At 49.4% G+C, this 22,637-nt stretch overlaps 3 protein-coding genes across 5 annotated transcripts in view; all 3 read right to left on the reverse strand.

The window, feature by feature from the left end:
• Positions 1 to 753: 753 nt before the first annotated feature.
• Positions 754 to 5,794, reverse strand: ADPRS (ADP-ribosylserine hydrolase). Of its 2 annotated transcripts, XM_065041490.1 has the most exons (7): positions 5,513 to 5,794; positions 4,744 to 4,813; positions 4,554 to 4,650; positions 3,514 to 3,721; positions 3,219 to 3,403; positions 3,028 to 3,128; positions 754 to 2,544 (listed from the first exon to the last, which is right to left on the reverse strand). In XM_065041490.1, exons 2-7 carry the CDS (start codon positions 4,811 to 4,813, stop codon positions 2,252 to 2,254), a joined length of 954 nt encoding a protein of 317 aa, XP_064897562.1. In that variant the 5' UTR covers positions 5,513 to 5,794; the 3' UTR covers positions 754 to 2,251. The 2 variants fall into 2 exon arrangements, with proteins under 2 accessions (XP_064897562.1, XP_064897560.1); XM_065041488.1 differs by lacking the exon at positions 4,744 to 4,813.
• Positions 5,795 to 6,448: 654 nt separating this feature from the next.
• TEKT2 (tektin 2) lies at positions 6,449 to 12,093 on the reverse strand. 2 transcript variants are annotated; one of them, XM_065041496.1, is made up of 10 exons: positions 11,833 to 12,093; positions 10,910 to 11,081; positions 10,437 to 10,562; positions 9,574 to 9,779; positions 9,346 to 9,489; positions 8,715 to 8,829; positions 8,203 to 8,310; positions 7,654 to 7,797; positions 7,338 to 7,417; positions 6,449 to 6,879 (listed from the first exon to the last, which is right to left on the reverse strand). In XM_065041496.1, the coding sequence occupies exons 2-10, from the start codon at positions 11,063 to 11,065 to the stop codon at positions 6,666 to 6,668; spliced, it is 1,293 nt and encodes a 430-aa protein (XP_064897568.1). In that variant the 5' UTR covers positions 11,066 to 11,081; positions 11,833 to 12,093; the 3' UTR covers positions 6,449 to 6,665. The 2 variants fall into 2 exon arrangements, with proteins under 2 accessions (XP_064897568.1, XP_064897569.1); XM_065041497.1 differs by lacking the exon at positions 11,833 to 12,093 and adding an exon at positions 11,185 to 11,555.
• Positions 12,094 to 12,234: 141 nt separating this feature from the next.
• Positions 12,235 to 22,637, reverse strand: part of AGO3 (argonaute RISC catalytic component 3) — a 31,621-nt gene continuing 21,218 nt past the window's right edge. Inside the window, exon 19 of the mRNA XM_065041482.1 lies at positions 12,235 to 22,451. Coding sequence (XP_064897554.1) covers positions 22,343 to 22,451 — 109 coding nt within the window. The 3' untranslated portion in view covers positions 12,235 to 22,342. The remainder of the gene's footprint in view (positions 22,452 to 22,637) is intronic.

The following is a 22,637-nucleotide window of genomic DNA, read 5'->3' on the forward strand; positions in this document are numbered from 1 at the left end:
CGTTTGTAAAAAAAGACGACATCCAGACCTTTCCACAGTGGCAATTAATAATTTGAGGAATTTAAGTCCAAGTGGTGGGGATTCCCTTTCCCTTCGGTGTTTTTTCCATCGCAGTTTCTTTGCTATGTTACACCTCGCCTGCAGCCAACCTCCCATCCCGAGCGGCAAAAGCCGCACACGGCAACCGCGAATCACCCGCCAGCACATTCCCTTTAGAGGCTGAGAGTAAAATGAATTAAGAGGGAAAAATGAGTTTTCTCACCTGAAGAGGAGATGGGAGTGTTGCAAGCAGCCACACAGGCAGCTCCTTGCAGAGCTGATGGTGAAGAGCGGGCGATTCTCCTGCTGCGTTTGCAGGGCACGACCGAGCTCCCTCTGCGCCTGCTCCTCGTGACACCAGCGGCGTTCCTGCCACACACGCGCCTGCTGCTGCCAACTCGCCTGCGGTAACGAGAACCACTCCTGAGCTTCTATCGTCCAAACTGCAGCCGCCCTGCGCTGCTCACGGGCAAGAGCGGCCACCGGAGATTCGCAGCACATTTCCAGCGCTAAAACTCACCCCAAACGACGCACGAGTCTCGGCTACACGCAAGACACCTCCAATCAGCATCCTCTGCTTTCTAGAGAAAGATCTGGAGAAGCTGTTAGTTTCAGGTCGAGTCTTGAAGTGAAGCATGGGGAGAAACAGCCCAGAGGTTTTCATACAGCTTCTTTAGTACACAGCTTGAATGAAAAGACACGAGCAGCGGCTAATTAGCAAAGATAACTAAGTGATTTTATTTCTTTCCAAGGACATCAGAGCTAAACGTTTCAGTACACATTTAAATTCTGGCCGAAAATGAGCTATTTTTTTTTTAAATAGGAGCTCTTCTGCTCTTCATGATTTCCAAACTTTTTAAAATTATGAAGCTGCTTTAAAAGGAAAATATCTTTTAAATAATTCAGTCAATTTGTTCACACCTTTGGCAGAATAATGTGAAAAACCTGACATTTTACATCTTGGATCCGCAGTACAATAGATAAATATAAGATAGACCAAAATTCCACATGTTCTCAGGACAAGAATCCATTTGTACAAGGAAAACCCATTAAAGCATCACACAGAAGCCTGGCACTCCAGGAAAACCTGGACCAAGCCATCGCAGGCAGACTTTCCAACAGGGAGTGAGCTCTGAGCAGAACGGTCACGTCCCAGTGTCCCAGGAAATCTGAGAGATTATAGACAACTACATTGTCACATTCAAATGTATAAACAATTCCACATGATGACAGCTTGCCTCTTTCTGTTTTCAATTATTACAAAGCTTTTAACCCTTTTCAGACGCGCCATACCCAAGCCGCTGCTCCCTTTTTGACCAGCTCCATTGGGCAAAGGTTTTGAACTTGAGCTTCTGGAACAACACGACTTTGCTGGAATATTCCTGTCCACCAGTACCAGCTTCAAATGCACCAATTCTTTTAAACCCTGATAAATTCTTCCCCAATTAACCCACCTTTCCCTTTATTTTCAGATCATTCTTACCAAGTACAGAGTTTTAAAACCATGAGAAGGAACTCCTGATCCCGCTGCAGTGATTTTTGTCACTGAGTGCCGCAGAACTGAGAATTCAATCCTTGTGTAACACCCAGTTTCACCACTACATCCACCCACAGATTCAAACAACAATCTCACTCGGTGCTCTGGATGTACACAGGACAGGATTAAACTCGCAGGATGCTCAGATTAGGACCAAAGGAGTAGCTGCAGCACTGTGAACACAGGTACATAAGGGAACACAAAATGCAGCAGATCAGGATGGTGCCAGGGGCCTCTCCAGTGGCTCCCGTCAGCAGAGGGTGACCTGGTGTCCTCACATGGGTGCGGAGCCTCTCAAACCACCGCAGGACAGGTCGCTGACAACCAAAACAAAGGCCAGGGCACACGGGAGTGGAGGAAAACAGCAAAAAAGTCAGTGGATTCAGACATGCACCGAGCAACTGCAACGACCAAATGGCACAACAGTGGACAAAGCAAGAAGCAGCATCTTATGAAAAACTTGACACTCCTGCACACTTCAGAGGAGACGCACCCACTGTCCACAGTCTCACATGGAGTCACTTCTTGCTGAACCCGAACCAAAGGGATGTTCCCTGTCCTCCAAACCGCCTCGTGCTCCCAGCCTCAACCCGCAGCGCCGAGGGCGCGGATCCACCAGCATTTCCCGTCAGAGGTGACCGCCCGCCTCGCCTTCAGCAAACGCTCCCTCGGAGCTCAGAGCCGCTGGCAGTAGAGTTCATACAAGCTATTCGCCAGCTTCTGCGTCTCTTGAAATGCTTCGCAGCTCTGCTCCCAACTTTCGGGTACCTGTTCCTCCCCATAATAAGCCCCTGCGATGGCTCCCGCCATGGTAGCGATGGTGTCTGTGTCTCCACCCAGAGAGATGCAGTAGATGATGGTCCTCTGCAGGTTGTTGTAGTGCTCAGGAATGTCTGGGTCAGCGTCCATACAGCGCAGGAAGGAGTAGATGGCAGTAGGGACAGAGCGCAGAGCAGCAATGCCATTGCCTGTAACAGAACCACCAGCTTCAGCGCCGCAGGATGCTCAGTTCTGCCCTCCTGCAGAAGCACCTTTTTCCCCTTAACTGGGTGCAAACATCTGCATCTCAGAAGGGGAATCTCTCCTGTACTCCTCGCACCCTGGAGACTGACTCCCAGCTACCCCAGTACAGTCTGGCAATGCCCACCTACCCGTGCCCACCCAACACGCAGATCTGGCAGCCATTAAGACAACAGATCTCAGAATATTAAGCAATGTTATGCATGATCATTTTTCTTAGACATTATTTTCCCCATCCATACAGAGAGCGAGTCACTGTGTCAGTACTCAGAGAATTGCTGACTGGTGAGCACAGCCTTTCCAGAACATTCTGTGCCTGACAGGCAGCAGGGGCCAAAGTGGCAATCTGGGGGAGGACACATGAACCGGGCTTGCTGAGTTAGTCCTGCATCCAGTTCTTTCCTAATACTGGTAGTAAGAAAGATACCTACCCAGTTCAAACAATACATCTGCTTTGGGAACACTGCTGAGCTCCAGAAATTCCTTTATTTTCTTCAGACGCCTTGAAAATGGTAAATCCTCAAATCCCAGCCTAGAAACGAGAGTAAAATGAAGAAGAGATAATGCAAAGAGCCCAAATAATTTGTACATGGCAGAATTAGTGCTCCTCCCACCTACTTACGCTCGGGCATCAGTAAGAGACTTATCATCTGCCTCTACATCTTCCATGTGGCCGATGAGCTGCTCCAGGAAGGTTTCCTTGCTGAGCCCTCCCTGCAGGGCCAGGTGCACGGCCAGCGCCTGCAGGACGGCCCCGTTGTAGCCCAGGGAGTTGGCGTGGGTTAACTCAGCGCTCAGCTTTGCAAACTGGCAATGAAAACACAGCGTTAGGAAACCTGCCAGAGAGCTCGGGGCGAGACTGGCCCGACAGCAGGGACTCCCGGATCCACGGTGCCCAGAGGAGCCGAGGACGGTACCTTCTTAACATCCTGCACGTCAGAATAGGCCAGTGAGACGCCTGCCACCCTCATGGCACCGCCGTTACCGTAGGAGCCTTTCCCGTTAAACTGGGCCCTTGCTGGTTCAAACACATCGTTGCACTTGGGGCTCAGGAGCTTCTTGAAGACGTTGACGACAGCCATCCCGTAGCCCCTGTTGGGCTCCTTCTTGTATTCCTCAGCAAACCTGGTGTGGGCAAGAGCAGCAGTTACACGGGTGAGAACAAATCTGGGGGATATTTGGTCTGTTACTACCATTTGTAGAGGTTGTATAAAGCAACTGGAGAAAGTGAGTCAGTAACACATGGGTAAACCCAGTGACAGGCAGGGTTCTAGTGATTCAGTTCTGTAGGGAAAGAACCCAACTCCTAAAAATTGGTGTGGAGAGAGGAAAGGGTGGATAAACACCACCTTTCTCACCCCACTCACTTCCCTCTGAACTTCGCCTGGAAATAGAAGCAAACTGGAAACATTTCTGTGGGTCGCAACCACAAAGAAAGTCTTTTGTTCAAGTTCAATGGAAGAGTTTTCTAAACAAAAAAAACGTTCTCCCTTAAGTGGAACCAAATGCTACCAGGGCTGTGGATTCCAAGGGGAAATGGATCATAAACAAACTGAAGCTGACCTCACTAAAGTTCACTAACCAAATTAAGGGAGATACAAACACAAATAGCAACAAATAAACATGAAAGGAAAGGCTTCTGAAATGTCTAAGCACTGGCTTCCTCAAAGGAGGATATATGTACACAGCTGCAATAGAGCATGTCCCACCCCGCTTCGCTTTAGAGCAGACCCTGCACCCACACCAGAGCTAATGCTGCTGCGTGTTCCTGGACAGCACAAGGCACACAACAAACTACAGGATTAGCCAGTGCTGTTACGATTTATTTTCCTCCATAATTAAACAATGACTCTGCCTTAGCCCCTGTTCCTTTTCACAAGACATAACAACGAATGCTTAATCTTAATACAGTTTTGCCTTCACTAGCAAAGATCAACGCCCTGGTTGCCGTCCTTACCTCTTGGCCATATCAACTTCATCGAACTCCCGCTTGGCCAGCAGGGACTGCACCACCGACCTGCTCATGGCCGTGTCGTCCGTGTACGACAGCGTTTCTACAACAGAAGGTCAAAACATAACGTGACCATCCAGGGACAAACCCTCCTCCTCCACTATCAGTGCTTCCCTGCTCCCTGAGGCCTCATGACCTGTATGTCTGGAGCTACAACACGACCAGAAGTTCCCCGGCACTTCGAGCTCATCACTGGCCACGCTCATCTGAGAAAGAAAGCGCAGAGCAAGAGATGCACCCACAGCAAGAACGGGACAGAAAACATTTCAAGATTAACACAAGCCATGCCAAAATGTTTGATATCCAGAGGCACATGTGGACAAGCAAGAGACGAGCCTCCTTCTCAACAAGCAGAGAACAGAAGGCAGTTGCATTTCTAGGCAAGACCACAACAAAAATCAAGTGCCTTTAAGATCCTAGTGGGAGGGTGTACAGGGCTCACTGCACAGCTCAGAACCCCAATACGAATGCATCACTGCTCGCTATGAGTTAAATAACCATCCTTGTGCTTCTTTTACTCTAGTCCTTATCTATTTTTGGTACGTCTGTTCCTCGCTGGCACCCCCGTGCTCGAGCATAGTGACCCACGTCCTTCCACACGTGCTTAAGGAAACAGGAACAGTCCTGGGGAGCCAGAGCTGGGGTGACAAACCTGCAGCGAAGGGGACACGGCACAGCGGGGCTGGGAGCAGCCCGGGTGTCCCCGGGGAGGTGCCCCGGCCGGGGTGAGGGGCAGGGCGCGGGAAACCCAGGCCTGGGGGAGCAGGGACGGGGGGGACACGCACCCCAAAGCCCGATCCTGGGGGCGTTGGGGCCGAATCTGGAGGGGTTTGGGAGGCGGTGAGTGCAGGGAACGGGATGTGCTGCGGGCCAGACCCCCGTCCCGCTCACTAAACTTCCCCCACCTCTGCGGGCGCTGCCGGCCGCTTCTCCCTCCTCAGCCGGCCCGGCCGCCGGTTCCAGGCCCCGGAGGAAGCTCAGCAGATCGGGCAGCTTCACGACGCTCCTGCCTTCGAACACGGCGCCCAGACAGTCACCCAACAACGCTCCGGCCAGACAGCCCCTGAAACGGGCGGGGCCCGGCCGAGCCCGCGCCGCTGCCCGCCCCGCACCGGAGCCCGCACCCGAACCCGCGGCCGCCGCCATCTTGTCCCCGAGCCGCCGCACTCCGCCGGGCCGCCAGGGGGCGCTGTCCCCGGCAGCGCCGGCACCGCCACACACCGCCCCCTGGCGGCCCGGCGGACAGCGGCGGGGCAGCAGAAAGCTGCTCAGAGCCTGTTGCTTTATTTTCCTACTTACAGGAAGGGAAAGTTGCTTTTTGGCTTTTTTTTTTCCTCTTCGATTTCTCACGATAAAAATGTAATCGAAGAGCCAGGAGGCAAATGCAGGCTGCTTTCCACTGGGGCGGTTACTGAGCATCATTTTCCCGCCTCGGGGAAGCAGAGCTGGCCACGTTCGGGTCCTATTGCACGTGCAATAATCCAGAGCGCGCCTGGAATAGAAACAATAAATCCACGGCAGAATGCAAACGCTGCAATTGAATTTTAACAAGCCTGTGGCCACAAGAGCCAGAATGGACTCCAGCTCTCGCTTTTTGTAGCTGTGTCAGCTCCGCGGGGCTAGCAGGCGAGGGGAAATCCCAGCCCAAACTTTGCTTTAATCATTAAAGCGAGCAGATTTGAGTCGGTGCACCCACGGAGCAGATCTGGCCTGCTGCCACCATTGCACGGCCCCTTTTCGGAGCGCAGCCTTCCGCTTCTAAAGGATTTAAAAACGCTAAAGGACCCCAGATGGATTCAATCACCACAAAACGCTTCCAACGCTCGTCGGATGACAACCGCTCTTGGGGACAGACTCTTTTATTGTTTATAATGCTCCTTGGAGTGCAAGAGGCAATAAACATCATACAGGGGGACAGACAGTTATATAACAAACCAGGAGGAGGGAGGAGAATTACATTATCCTAACACAACACAGATGTCGGCGCTCCTCGCTGCGGAACTGAATCACTGGTGGCTTTCCCCTCGGCGTGACTCGTTGCACAACGCTCCCGGTGCGCTAAGCCAACTCCAGCTGCCCGTTCTTCAGCGGGGACAGCGGGCGGTTCGTGGTCCGGTTGAAAGTGTCGACCTCCGGCACAAATTTCTCGGCGGGGACGACGAGTTTCCTCCGGCTGTCCATGCACTTGTTGTCCAGCACCAGGGAGTTGGCTTTGTAGCCCATATCGGTCTGGATGCGGTGAAGTTGTCTGTAAAGAGCGCTCAGGGCATCCCTGGCAACGAGAAGCAAGGAGTTGGGTTCAAGCGCCGCATTCGCTTCCCACGTTGGACAGGAAACACCCAACTTCCCGCTTTCTGGCAGCAGAAATAGCTGTGCAGCGTTTGCACGAGGAACAAACGCACGGGGTGTTTCTCGGTTGTTTGGGCTGCCAATAACGCGCCCAGGCGCTGCTCCTGAGCGCAGCGACGTCTGCCCTGGGAGCCCACGCCAGCTCTTTGCTATTTCCTTTACTTTTCACCCTTTTTCCACAGTGCTGAGGTCAGAGTCCAGCAGGGAACGCCGCTCGCCCTCCCAGCACCCAGAGCTCTCATCTCACCCCTTGCCCGCACCCTGCTCCCCACCGAGCCCAAAAACCCTCTCCACTCCCGATCTGAGCGGACGTGAGCTCCAAAAGGCAGCTTCTGGAAGCACGCCAGGCCCAGAGCTGCACATAGAGCACTGGAGACTTACTGTGCCTCTGCCAGCTTCTCTTTGAGCGCACGGATCGTTGCTTCCAGCTGATGGACCTCGTCTGTCAGCCCGTACTGGACCTGCGAGGTGGGGAGGGCAGAGACGCAGCGGTTAAAAGGGCTCAGGTGCTGCTTTACAAAGGCCGCGGTTTTCTCCTTCCCCTTCTAGCCCGGCTATGCCGTTTCTTTCCTTGCTTTGCTATGTGACTGTAGGATCCATCGCCCAGCCCCTCTGGAATGGTCTCTGAAGTGCAGCCCCGTTTTTCAGACCCACAGGAGGCCCCATCCTGGCAGGGAACAGCAGGCGAGGTCGGTACCTGATCGCGACAGAGCTCCATGCTGGGCCGATACGTGCGGGTCTCCAGGCGGGTGTGCGCCACCTTCAGATCCTGCATTTTCCTTCGAAGATCTTCTTCCAAGCGCCGGATGTCCTCCTCCATCTCAGCAATCTCCTCCAAGGTCTAAGGACAGAGATGGATGAGGAGGGACAGCCGGAGGCACGGGGGGAACACAGCCCCGCGCGTCCCGCGCTTTCGCTGGGCTGGGAGTGGATTTTAAACCAGGGCTGGTGGGTTTCTGAGTACTGAACCCCGCTGCTCGTGAATCGGGCTTTTCAGATGGACTGCTGATGTTTTGTGGTCACAGCAGTTGAGACCAGGGGTGAAATAAAAAGGCCAAAAGCTGGCACTGCTGTGGGAAATGCCACAACAGCAACTGCGATGCCAGAAGGAGGTTGGATGTTGCAGGGATCATACATGTGCCACAGAAACCACGCTCAGGTCAAGCAGCCTTCCACATAAGAACCAGCCCTTTGGATTTAATTCCCATCCGAGGTTGTGGTCGAAAACCAAAGAAGTGACATTTACGTTCTGCTCCTGCCATTTCAGCTCATCATAGGCTCTTTCCAGGTCTCTAATCCTCTTGCGGAAGGCAAACTCTGTCGCTACACGCTGAGCCTCCAGCGCGTTGTTTGTCTGGGGAGGGAACAGGCTCCAGTTACACACACCTGGAATGAGTCTCCCTCCCAGCAGCTGCCAACGCGACCATCACAGGGGACAACCTCCTGCAAGGCTGGGACAACCTCCTGCAAGGCTGGGACAAGCCTATGAGCAAACCCAGCTGGGTTCTGGCTGCCGCTACGTGCATGGCAGGGAACGACAGACAGGTTCATGCCTTCCAGGTTGCTGAGACTGCTGCAACTCCGCAGCGCAATCCAGCCCCTCGTTCAAAACACAACAGCAGCTGCTCTCAAGAGGCCCGTGACTCAATTCTGGCTGTTCCAAAACTCCCTTCCCCAGCCACAGCACGTGCCAGCCCCTTCTCCCACGCTGGATCAGAACTTCCCCACCACCGATTTGCAGCCAAAGGAGGGATTTACCTGCGCAATGGTGAGCGCAGTTTCTTCTCGGAGCTTAGTCGAGGCTTTCATTTCTGCCTCAGCATTCTCCTTGTTGCCTTGGCTGTTCTGTTCCCAGCCATCAAGTCCAGTTGTTCTGTGAACAAATTAGCAGTTATGAAAATAAGTGGCGTGTTTGCAAGACAGCTCAAAATAAACCACCTGCTGCAGGACACGGCTTTGTGCGGTTCAGGAATTCTGGAGGTCACATCCTGCCTGAGCTCACTGCACCAGCTGGAGCTGCCGCCCCATGGCTCCTGCACCAGGCCCAGCGCCTGCTCAGCACAGGGACACATCCAAACCACGCTGTGAAATGCCAAACGGGGGGAAATGTGCAGCAGCTCCCCCCGAGCTGTGCCAAAGGCTGATACCGCGCTACTGACAGAGTCACCTCCAGCCAAGCACGAGGGAGGCCAGGCAGCCAGCTCCTCTGTCTTTGTGCTGACTGTTTAGATACCTCCCAAAGTCTGTGGCTTTACAATTCAAGAGCCACCACAAATCCCAGCAGCCAACTCCCATCAAGCCAGGATACAGCACGTAAGGAAAAAGCATCCCGGGGTGCTTTCAAGCACCAGCACAGGTTTGGCTGCACAAGGGCAGGCTGTTTCCTTACCCGTCTGGGACACGTGTTGGGTTGACCTTGTAGGAGATGTTGGGAGAGTCCACACTGAGGGACAAGCACACGCGATCTATTTCCAGCGCTTCCATCTTGCAGCGGTGGTCGAAGCTGAGCTGCTGGCGAGCTTCCTGCAAGAGGCTGCGGGACGCGGGGCTGGGGTCAGCGGGTGGGCAGATTCCCGATTCCCAAAGCTTCCATCGCCCCCTCGGCCGTCCGCCTCACCACAGCTGTTCGAAGGCTTCGTCCACTCTCTCCTGCAGCTCTCTCTTGGCTTTCTCTATCAGCTTCACCTCCTTGTGCAGCTCCTCCTCCACGTGGTCCCGCACCACGTCGATGGCGCGGCGGCTCTCGCGGAGCGTCAGGCACTCAATGGCGACGTCCAAGGACAAGTTCTTCGCTTGGAGGGCGCGTTCTGCTGCTTCCTTCACCTGCAGGAGCAAGCCAGGGTGGTGCGGGGGTCTCCTTCAGCGATGGAAGGGGAACCCACTGATGCCATTGCTAAGAGGGCCTCACACTGCCTGTTCTGGCAGTTCCGAAGCCTTTTAGCAAGTCTGGAATGAAAATCGTGAGAGAGCAGCAGCCTCTGGGTTTAGAACTAAAAAAGGCAGAGAGATTCCCCCCTGGAACAGGCTGCCCAGGGGGTTGTGGAGTCTCCTTCCCTGCAGACATTCCAACCCGCCTGGACATGTTCCTCACCTGGGCGTTCCTGCTCCAGCAGGGGGATTGGACTAGATGATCTTTTGAGGTCCCTTCCAATCCCAAACATACTGTGATACTATTCTCTACTTAAAATCAAATATTTTTGAATGATGGCATTAATGTATTTCTCATGGTCATTCAAAGCTTTAGAAAACCCCAACCAAGCACAACCCAAACCCCAAACACGAGCATGCAATGCACAGCTCCATCCCACTGCTTGGCTCAGCCAGGAACACAGTAGCTGCTTTCCGAGGAAGTCGTTCCACCACTCGTCCCCCCCTTACACTCCAGATGGGCTTGTCCATTGCAGAAGACAAGCCTCAATTATTTAACATCCCATGTTGAGAGTGGAAGTTGATTTCCAGCCATCTGCCTTCCCAACATACTTTGGCTAAGGCCTCGATTTCCGCATCTATGTCTGTGAGGCATTTGTCCAGAGTCTCCTTCCATCTGTTCACGCTGCTGATACGTTCAGCCAGGCGGGTTCGGTTGTCGTGCTCATCCCATTTTGCCTGGAATTAGAGGAGAAACGCCATTATTCTTTTTCCAAATTGCAGTTGTGAACCTGAAGCCTTTTCCTGCTTTCAGGATTGACTGCGCACAGCACGTTGCCATTTGGTCTAACAGCCACCTGCACAAATGGAGAGCATGGAAAATAATACAAGTTGAAAGAGATGCAGGGATTACCTGACAGCACACACACGGGTTTAGAGGAAATAAATGTACATATTTAGCAGGGTCTGTAGAGGTAAAACCTTCTCCTATTCCCTCATGCAGACACCCAGATCTAGACGCCCTCCCATACTCCTCACCCTCTTGTTTGATGTCCTGGGAGCCACCAAGCTGCCAGGAGCCCCACCTGGTTGTTGGTTTCGTTGCGGAGAGCTCGGCCTTCCTGCCGGACCTGGTGGGAAGTCGAACGCTGGCGCTCAGCATCAGCGGAGAGAAAGTCAGCGTTGGTGTGCCAGTCCGGCAAGGTGAACCGCTGTCCCGGCTTCACGCTCAGCGTGGCCATCTCGCTGAACGGGTGACTGCAAGGGAGCGGAAGATTTTAGTGTTTATTCATGGAAATACACCAGAAACGGGAGATGCGTCCACAAACTCTTTGAGAGAAAAGCAGCAGCAAGCTCTGACCTGGCATCGGTCTGTCCCTGGGGAACGGTGCTGTTTGCAGAGACCAGGATCCGCTCACAGCACCACCTCCCACATGGCGTTTATTGAGCTGGGGCAAAATGGCTGATTACATTACCGATTCTGCTTTTGTTACAGCTCAGCCCAGGGTTGCAGCCCCAGGGGTCTCAAAGGCTTTGCAGGAACAGTCCTGTTCTCAGTCGCCTCCCTTGTTAGCCAGCAAAACCAGCAGCAATCACAGAGACTGCTCACCGGGGTCAGAGCAGCTCCTGAGGAGACTGCGGGTCCCAAAATCCCCGGTCAGGTGGAGCGAGGAGAGAACGGACAAGGGGCTGCAGGGCAGCGGGGATGGGGCTGCAGGGCAGAGGGGGACAGGGAAGGGACTGCAGGGCACAGAGGAACAGGGAAGGGGCTGCAAAGCGGAGGGGAAGGGGCTGCAAAGCAGAGGGGAAGGGGCTGCAAAGCAGAGGGGAACAGAGAAGGGACTACAAAGTGGAGGGGAAGGGGCTGCAAAGAGGAGGGGAAGGGGCTGCAAAGCGGAGGGGAAGGGGCTCAGCCTTTGGCCCCAGGGCCCATCCTCAACCTGGCCCGCTCCTCGGGCCGGCCCTGCTCCCGCTCCCCCCCCACGCCGCCAGGCCCCACTCCCCTCACCGTCAGGCCCCGGTCGGGTCCCGGTCCCTCAGCCCGGCCACGCCGCCGCCGGGCCGGTCGCCAGTGCCGTTACCAGGCACACGCGGGGCCGTTGCCAGGCGGCGGTTCGAGGCCCCAGTGCGGGCCGTTGTAAGACAACGGTTCGAGGCCCCGGTGCGGGCAGAGCCCACAACACAGCTGATGTCTTTCACTGTGGTTATTCGTGACAGCTGCACCGCAAAGCAACACCAAACCCCGTTGTTATTATTATTAAATAACCCAACAAAATAACCAGTGACCCTCGAGTGCTGGGGCTTTCTCATCAACACCTCCAGCTCCGGCCCCTCCTGCAGACACACGCGGCTTTGGGACTAAATTAAAATGATACAAAGTATAAAAAAGAAAAATTAAAACGATCACATCTGCATTTCAAAAAAAAAATTTTATTTTTCAAATGAATACGGTTGGTTTACAATACACCCAACTTGATGGTATCTAAAGCCAGCAGAGATCTGGTGACTGTTGTGTGTACTATACACAGTCGTACAGAGGTTACAGATGCCTACGAGAGGGAAGGAACAGTGAAAGAGGTTGACATTTTACTGTGCTGGAAAGAAAGCAACTCTTGCAACAGGTAGAAAATTTTGGCAAGAACAATTTCTCTGGAAAGGGAGAAGAGGCTTCTGCTTCGCGAGTACATCTCCAAACACACCGACACGCGGTCTCCCTCCCACCCCACACGGTTGCAGCCCACATCCGCGATACAAATAGGCACACATGGTCAAGATGGTTAAGTAAAAATAAAGGCTTTTACTAGTTCGTTCGCCATCCGTCTACAATATGTTTGTGCAACGTCTCGAGTCTACTTAATTACTGAAACAATTCCCTTTTGCTCTGAGAACGCCCAGGACCCTCGTGGTGGGACACGTTCCAGTTCCTGCTGAAACAACGGTAACACCGAAACGAGGGGAGCAGGTACCAGCGTACGAGAAAAACCGAGACGCATATGCAGAAGGGAATCTCAATCCACCGGACCCCTTTATTAGGATTTTATTCTGAAAAGGAAACTCAAACAGCACTTCTTTTAAAATTTAAACATTTATGCAAGATTTATAAGCACAACATAGCTTCCAGGAGTTTCCCAAACCAATCCAGCTTGCTCGCCAGCAATGTTTATGGCACACGTGGTGCCACCTGAGCCACCTGCTCCTGAAGATACTTTAATACCCACGTTGGCTCATAACCGAATGCTACCAATTACCACGAAAGCTTTAAAGTAATACCTGCTGATAGACACTGTTGTTATCTATGATCAGACGCCTCCAAGCCACGCAAACCACCCAGTTTATCCCCACGACAAGCAATGACACTATTTATTCACCAACCTGGGGAAGAATTAAGACCGTAACAGGGGGTCTGTGCCCTGCGAGCCCCGCGTGTGTCCCCCAGCCCATGAACTGGCCATGGCAGGAGGGGCTGGACAATGAGTCTGTAAAATATCAGCATTTCAGACCAAAACCTCCTTCTGCCAACCTATTGCTGTGCTGAGCCCGGCTTTGCAAAACCGCCTGCAAACCAGACACAAAAACGCAGCTTTCTAGGTTTTTCTACAGGAAAACGTAACAATAAGTTGTCTCTCAGCTAGATTCAACACTGAGAAAAGCAGAAATGAGAACGTTTTGATGAAGAATAGAATTCAAGTCCAAAGAAAAGTCAGAAGTGTAGCCGCAGGAGGAAAGTGGCGCACAAACCCGAGTACCCAGGAGAAGCCGCTCTTCACCAGTCAAACTTGGTCTCCAGCAGTTTTCCTCTCACTGAGGTTTCTGGGCATTCAGTTTTCCTCTCCAGGTAAAGAGCTCTGCTCGATTTTCCCCTTTGCTGGCACAACACAACCTTCAAACGCTCCCAAAGGTTCTTTAAACTGCGCATTGCTCCAGTGGGTATTGCTTTGCTATGACGTCCGAGTCAACACTAATCGGCAAGACATGGGTTTCTACCAAAGAAACTGGTTTTGAATACATTTAAGAGATTTGCAAGTGTAAGCATCGTTAAAGTTTATTAATAAACTATTTCAATAGCTAATTTTTGAACACCTGTACTTAAATGGGTTGCGGAGCTATGATTTATGGGCTAGCATAGCCCTGAACTCAACACGTAGTTATGTTTTTCTGCACTGCTAGGTAGTATTACAGTAGCTATTCATTCTCCAACTGCCAAATACGTTTGAAAGAGCTCTAAAATTCTCAGCAATAGGAAAAAAAAAACCAACCTTTAAATTAAATAAACTTGCCCTCTGACAGTCTGTTCTGCAACAAATGGATTATCTTAAAAGAAAGCAACAGGTGAACATCCCGGGACCGATGGCAACGGCCTCGCAGGGGCACAGGCTCACGGCAGAGACCGACCCCGAACAGAACCATGTTCACTGAGGATGCAAACTTGCAAGAAGGTTTGTATCAAGAATTTAGCACTTCCACAACATGGTTCACCCTCAGAACACCCCAGAGCGCTCTCGTAAGGTGAGGCGAATCATCAGACGTTTCCTAGATAGGGTGAAGAACGAGGCAGAATCGTTCACCCAAGGCGAGCGAGGGAACCCACGTCAGAGCCAGCGTTGGTACCCGAGTTCTTGGGTAGGAAACTCATCAGTATCTCAAAACTGCATCAAATAGAACCTATTGGAAAAGCTCTTCCATTTCTCTCTAAGAACCCACCTTTTCAGCAGCTTTAAGCCCAAACTAACATCTAAGGACCCAGGTGCCCCATTTTGCGCAGCACAGTCTCCACCTCGCTGTCACAGGGGATCTTTCCTTCCCTTGTACCACTTTACAAACTCTTCCCAAACCCAAGAGACCACACAATATTTTCCACAGACATCCCAGCTCTCAGCTGCTGGCGAACTGTTTCTTGAAGAATTACGTGCGATGTTTAATCCTCAACCTCCACGTTCCTACTGACCCAGAGCTCTGCGCTGCTCCCCAACAACATCCCTTGTGTCCCTACAGCCACCAACCTGGGGGAGCAATGGGGTGTGCAGAGCGAAGGTGTTACTGGACAGGCAACATTCAGATAAAGGCAGAATTAATGATTCTCCTTAGAGAAACATACCAAGGTTCAATTTTGTTGAGAAAAACTGCAAGTCTACCAGGAAGTATATTTATTTAACGACATTTACTCTCCAGAAAGCACTTATTTTAAAAGCTTCTCCCCTCTGAGTAGCTCTAATTCACAAATAATTCGGGGCTCACTTTAAGTAACTCAACACAAAACCAACTCCGTTCTGACCAAGGACTTGGAGCTCTACAAGCAGCTCAAGAATAACACTGATGGTACAACCAACACGGACACAAGTTCTTCCAGCTCCTGTTCCTGATCAGAAAAAGGCACATGCTTGCTCTCCACGAGTTCAAGTCTGACACAAACCACCCGAGGACACCTAAGCTGCTCCTATATTTCCACAGGCAGCTGCTTCCACCCCCCTCACGCCCAGAGCCCGTTCACCTCCCACAGCGTCCTCAAAGCCGGTAAATCCTGTGCAGGGAGCCGAGGGAGAGCGATCCTGCCAAGGGAGCGGGAGGTAGGTGAGAGCTGAGCCAGAGCCGAGCGACCGCGGCGCCGCAGCAACGTCAGCTCCGCGTCCTGGGACGCCGCAGCGGGAACGGCGTGAGAACCGCAGCCAGAAACGTGTCCGGCCATCTGTGGTTTATGGAGGGGTCACATATTGCTCACAAACCCCCTTGGCTCCGTTATTTCGAATAGCACCGATCTACTGGAACGTGTATCTGGTTTGGAGCGAGTCAGGTCGCCGCGAGGTTCAGATACAAAGCGCAGGGTTTGGTTTGATGATACAGGAGCTACAGGCACCGCCACCTGCTCTCAGCACGGGCCTTGCAGGAGGTGAACAGGCACTCAAATACAGGAAAACGCTTTTCCCCTCATTTATTAGCTTTTGAAGTAGTCGTGTGGGATAAACCGTGGACGCAAGGATGTGGGTTCACAAGGCTCTAGCAGCATGAGATTTTTTCAGTATATTCAGCTTTTTCAAAAGAAAGACAAGTTTCCACCTTGCATGTTTTAGAGCTTTCTAAATAGCACAGTGACCACCACTTCTCTTCATAAAACGTATGGCTGAGTCAGTTCAGTTCTAGGATTAATCCCAGCACGGCAATTAAAACAAATCCTTAGTCTCACACTTTGCCAGGAAGGAGGATGAATTAAAACAGCCCACGTGCACTACGTGGTTTGGGGTTTTTGTTTGTTTTCACGCACCCTCCAATGAATCCAACAGGAACATACAGAACATTTCCACTGGAATTAAACCCCTGTGTGCTACGGTTCATCATCACCAAGGCAAGACTTCAAATGAGAGATCTGTGCCCAACAGAAACCAGCACCGGCAGGTGCAACTTAGAAAGAGGAGGCAGCGGCTTCCTTCTAAAGCTCAGTATTAGCTAAACGTAGATAGAAAATAAACTGGGTGATAGGGAAGAGATGAGAGTATTGCTGCAAACAAGCTGATGGTGCAAGATTTTGGGCCCTTTTTAGTCTAAAAGATAAAAAATACCCTATAGTAAAAGGGATAGAAGACATAGTTTTGGCTCAGAATTTAGACTGAAATAAAAGCTTTTAAATCCTAGCCTAAGAACACTAAGAAACTGGGAATATAAAATAACTTAACATCATTATGAGCTTAAATACCAACAAAGTGGCACCCGGCGCTGTAATAAGACAAAAAAGTTGGTAACAAGCTACATGAAACATCAGTTCGTTTCTCTAACTTGAATCAGAAGAAACCTACACAGCAAAAAGATACTCAGTTCAGTCTCGGGGGTCGCGTAGCGCGTTCACTGCCATATTGTGCATTAATTGCCATATTGTGAATTAATTGCCGTATTGCGCATTAATCTGACAGCGTCCCTTTCAACCAAGAGCTGATGGCAGCTCTGACCAGGGGTCAGCGCCCACTCTGGGACCCTGCACCCTCGTGTTTCATTGATTGTGTCCAGATTAACAGATGCCAAAAAGCTCTGCTCGCTCCTAGGAAAAGGCTGGACACACAAATATTCCTGCAAAGAGACCACTCGCAATTAAAGTGGGAGTTTTGCGCTTAAGCTCCTGATATTCAAAAGCATCCTGACATCAAGTTATTCTACATCTTCAATGCCCAATAGTGTACGAACAGTAATAAAATGAACACAAACTCATTTTAAGCTCAAGGTACCAATTGAAGTAGTCTGTCTGCCAAGCTGTTCTATCCAGTCTCCTCTCAAACGTGATTTGTTAAGCTGACTTTGGAGGAGAAGAACAACAAAACATTAAGAAACTTTTCCTGCCTAAAAATAAGTGTTAAAAGCAACATAGAGACCAAAGACACAGACCTATGAGCTGAACACAGATTACCAATAAATACACACAAACACACCTGCGGACATGGCTGATTGTAAAAGAAAAACTCCGATAACTGCTATTAAGACCGTTACAAAAATGAAAGTGTGTGTTTTTTGCAGGCATGTGCGAGCACATTACAGTGTAATCAAAGCAGAACTTTGCTATTATTATTACTTTATGCAGCATTACAAGGTTACTGAGGTGCAGTGTTTAATAGTCGACAGCTTTTCCCGACCGGAGGAACATCGCCAAGCTCACCCTGGACCCACAGCCCTGCACGGATCCCACCTCCCCGCTGGGAATCCGCAATCCCAGGGATCCACGTGCATCACGAGCCGCACGAGCTCTGCTCGCAGCAGGACTCCTCTCACCTCCTAAGCCTTCAGAGGGCTTTAGCTTTCCCACCTTCGTCTTGCTACGTTGCTGAGACAACGTCCTGCGCTAGCGATGCGATCCCTTGCAGCACTAACATTGTCCCTGGAGTCCCGCTCGATGTGAAGAGCTAAATCGCATCGACTCGCCCCGAGCTGACCCTACCAGCCGAATTTGGCGATCGCTCCTCAGTGCCTCTCCCTCCACATGGAAACACCCTCCTGGTTATTCTTGGTCCTGACTCAGAGAAGCTGGTGCTTGAAAGTACCTGAAAGATACTGTCAAACACTTGGCATTTGCAATAATTTATCTTAAATTTTCAGCCACGCACAACTGGAAAATAAAAATCTACAGCACCGTCTTCTAAAAAGGCACTTTCTGAGGACTGTCTTGCTTAAAAATAAATAAGATAATAATCACTGCAAGGTTTAAACAGTGGAACTGCTTTGTTTTAACAGGACCCTCCGCTAATGACCCGTGTTAGGTGAGGGTACCTCAGCCAGGGCACATGGGCTGGAAAACGGGCGCTTCAGTATCTTCCTCCCGTGCAGGTCCTGCCCCTCCAAACGCACCTTTGCCTATTCGGGGACAACAACTTGGTTTTGGTTTAGTGTTCTAGAGATCAGGACTGTTGAGACTCTGCTGAGGAGGTAAAATGAAGGATCCCGTACCCACCTCGTTCGCACCTCAGCTACGGGAAGTACAAAGTCTTCTACTAGCAGAACGCGTCCATCGGCTCAAGCTCTAACCGCTGTTAGTGGATTGGGTGAGTGAAGTTCTATTTAAACACGTGCCGAAAACAAAACGATATCCTAATAGCCCACGCTGATCTGAAGGACCGTCTTTGGGTAGGAAAGATGGACGGGAATCTTTCCCTTTGACATCCCTATGGATCCAATTCAGCCTCTGCAAACTGAATTGGTAGCGTACATCATCTGAGCGCTTCATTCCTTGGTTACAAAAGTGCTTCGAGTCATTTTCACAAAATAGGGAAAATACCAAAAGAGGACAAGATATGAAGAAAGCATTAAAAAAAAGGCCTCAAAGCTTTTAAGTGTTGGCTGAGCTTGGAGTTTCATTGAATCACTTCAGTTGGAAGAGACTCTCGGGATCATCGAGTCCAACCATAACATTCCCTAACCAGAGTGGATTTCCAGACTAGTAGAAAACCAGTATTCATAGCTGGAATTTCAACAGAAGATGACTATCTAGTATCTCACACTGAGCATTTTATAGGACAAAAACTTGTAGGTGAAGAAGTGAAAATAGTTTAGGACCAATCACCTCTTGAAATAATTTGACTGACAACTTCCAGAAACCCATTTTACTCCTAAAAGCCACTTCTGTGCAAGCGGAGTCAGTCACTCCGGTAGCTGACATCAAGTCTAATGCCTCATCTACCAAACACTCGCCTTTTCTCCACACCTGGATCTACCAGTGGTTTCTGCCGGGGTAGAAGCGGCGGCGCCTTCCCCGCCATGGGGACAACTAGTGGCACTTGTTACGGCCAAGTGAGGTCTCGGTGCAAACAGGGTCTTAGGAGACGGGAACCGTTGGTCTAGACAGGCATAAAAAACGAGGCCGGCGCATCTGCAAAGCAAACAGAACCGTCAGCCTTTGCCCACGCTCCTCTTTGGACTATATACAGATGGGGGACCTGGGACACCACTCGATATTTCCCCAAACAGCACATAAAATTTGAGATTATTTTCTTTTCTTTTTAAAGGAGAGCAGGTACAAAAATAAAAGAAATCCATATACTCTGAAAATATACTGGAAACTGCCACCACAGATGAGGTACCATTTATCCCGACCCCCTCCCCACCCCCCAACTGCAAACATCAAAATATATATGTTTTTAAACAAAGGAAGAATATCTGGCTATTTAATCTCAGTTAAAATGACAGCACCCTTTGTTACACTTGATATTTCACACCATTAATTCTCTTTTGAAACAAAACAAGATATCTAACTAACCTTGATTCCTTGCTTATCTCCTCGTTCCTTAGTGCAGTAATTGTCCATCTCCATTTAAATAAATATAGCAGCTACAGCATCATAAATGCGTGGCCCTCACAACGCCAGTAACTTGATATCGTAATACAAATAAGTATCGGCACTTTACGTAGATATTTGCAAAACCAAGAAAAGAGATTAAAACTTCCAAATACTCTTCACATGAAAACCAGGTAATTTAAATCACTTTCCCAATGAAGCTGCTTTATTTTTTTTGGTGAAAGTAGCGAGCAAAAAAGCTTCTCAGATCATAGTGAGCGTGGGCAGGATGAGAAGCAGACGGTGTTTTGGAAAGGAGTGCGGAAAGACTCGTTTTAGAAAGGAATTCTCACCTAAATGCCAGAAATCCACAAGGGGTCTTTGTAAAATGATTTAAAATAGATAATTTTTTAAAAATTAATTTTATGCAAAAAGCCTGACTTGAACATTTATAAACGGAACTACCAGGGAGAGTGACTCTAAGAGAAAACGGGCAGGTCACAGATCAAGAGAGAAGGGCCAGGTTGGGGACAACGCGGGGACGCCCAGGTCACCCCCGCTGGCCCCGTCACCGCCACGTCCAGTGCAACGGTTGCTCTGCAAAGTCAGCCTGTTCATATTATCATCCCGGAGACGGGGAGACAACAGCCAGAAAACACTCTTGGAGACAGCGTTGTGATCAGCACTACCTACAGTTCACATATAAACGCATGAAAATACAGTACTTTGTTTTCTGGCGGAAAAACTGGGGGGGGGATTCGTGCTTGTTGAAGCAAAACGGGCTCAGATTCGAGGCTCAGAATACAGTGTATTGGCGAAGAGCGGATTTCTCGAGAGAAGCTACTTCCACCGGGCTGGTTTTCATGTGAGAGCAGGAGGAGGTGCGGAGGGCTGGGATAACAGCAATGCCCGTACAAACCAGCTGCAGTATATAACTATGAACCAGTGCAAATAAAAACAGTCAAAAAAATGCAGTTCACGAGTTTACAAAGTGCAAAACTCCCCAGTCCCCTCGTTGAGTAAATGCTCATCTCTGACATCTTAAATATTGTTTTACCTTTAAAGTGGAATGAAAGAGTCCCCGTCAATTTGTTTCACATTTCAGTGATTTAACATGTTAGAACTATCCCAGCCCTCTTGATTTGCAAAGTGAAATGAAGTTACCAATAACTTAATTTTAAAAGGAAAGTCGTTATCAAAGAGGAAAAAAGCCTAAAAACTTTTATCAATTCCAGACATTTCACTGATGTCAAATAGATTTAACTAAGCACATAAAAACTTAGATCTTAATAAAAAACCCTTTCATTTAATTCAAATATTCTCCACGTTTCAAAGCCCAAAATATGGCCAGTTCCTTTGTTAAATCAAAATACTGCAGTGACAAGAAAGCTCGCAGGATTCTAGACGCGTTTTTGCTATTTTTTTTGATTTAAAAAAGGAAAATTCAAGATTCCTTCTGACTAGAAAACTTTCCTTTCAAAATTAAGGCTTTTAACTTTGTCCTTTTAAAGTCATGGAGGTGTCCATTCTTCCACAGTTAGTGGTGCAAACACTGCTTGAGTACAGCTCAATGGACACAGTTTCCTTTCGAACGCTTATTGCACTAAAAGATAGCAAAACAAGTTGTCAGTTTTCTTTTTAAAAATAAACACGGTTACATTTCTAAAAAATAAAAGTTGATGTTGACCATATGTTCTGTAATAATTAAATTAAAGCATTATTATTACTCTAATAAATATAAAAGAAACAAAAGGAAGCTAAACTTCAAAAACACATACATATGAAATCACATTAAGGTGTGAGAGGCAGCAAGTAAACTAGCATTTTTCTTTGTTTTTTTTTTCCAAAAAGACATTAGCTCTGAAGTTTCAGTTCTGGTCTTTACTATGTGGAATCTCAGAAAACGTGGGACGTCTGAGCCCACGCGAAGCTTCGACATATCGGACTTGCCAGATAGGAAAGAATTGAAACTCTTGGACTAGGTCAAACAGCAGCTTTAGTAAATTCACCGGGGAGCAGGAACTGGTGGGCTCACTCCTGCCTTGGGTTTGCTTTGGAAAGGGGAATTAGTGGAGCTGAGAACTCCAAAGCTGGGAACAGAGACACAAAGGCAGCAGTTGGCTAAATTATATTCAAATTATTAGATTAGTGTGCAAAATATCTTCCCCCCCTGCTCATTTGTTTTCTAGCTAGCGCTGTACAGTCAAATGTACTTGGATATGTTCACATTCAAACCTTGATGGCAATACTGCGAGAAAAGATCCCTCAATGCAGCGGGGTAACAACTTCATTCTTATTTTTCTTTTGCACACTTCTGTCCCCCAAACAATCATTGTTGATTGTTCCTATAAAGGTGGTTTGCTTTTATTTTAATTACACCATAGATTTTTTTTGTTGTTTTATTATTATTATTTTTTTTTTGCAAAGATAGTTGTGCTGCCGAGCAACTTGAGGTAAAGGCATAAGAGGGTTAAACTATGAGAAATAATTAAAAAATAATAATAATAATTAAAAAAAAAAATGACGGCGGTGCTTCCTACAGGAGACCGCGCCGAAAAAGCAGTTGGCTGGTTTCATATTGCATAATAGTGCTGTGTTCCTCGATGAAGTAAACAATCTTCCTCGTGTCAATTTAAGGGTGAAGCCTCTCGCCCCTGCACAGTGTCACCTTCAGCACGACGGGAGGCACAGCCCACAAACCAACCCCAAACATACGCTGCGTGTGGCTTCACTGCTCAGTTCCTCCTTTCAGCGAGGATGCTCCCGGATTATAGAATTAAGCGAAGTACATCGTGCGTAAGGTGTCTTGGTGAATTTGTACGGCCTTGGCCAGGGCCTGGGGGTCTCTGCCGTTGCTCTGGCCTGAAACGTGGCTTCCTTCAGCACTGCGGGAGGAGAAAACACAAGCAGGGTTGTGAACTGTATTAACTGCGATCAAAAGCTTGAATATGTTCAAACTGAATACTGAGAAAAACACACTTTTCTATTCACCCAGCAACCTCGAGGTAACTCGTGCGCTAGGGTGCAGAGGTTGTCACCTTCTGCTAGTTAGACTCTCTCACCGCCTGGAC

The sequence above is a fragment of the Columba livia genome, chromosome 26 (genome assembly GCF_036013475.1).
Source record: "Columba livia isolate bColLiv1 breed racing homer chromosome 26, bColLiv1.pat.W.v2, whole genome shotgun sequence".
In the NCBI taxonomy this organism is placed as follows: Eukaryota; Metazoa; Chordata; class Aves; order Columbiformes; family Columbidae; genus Columba; species Columba livia.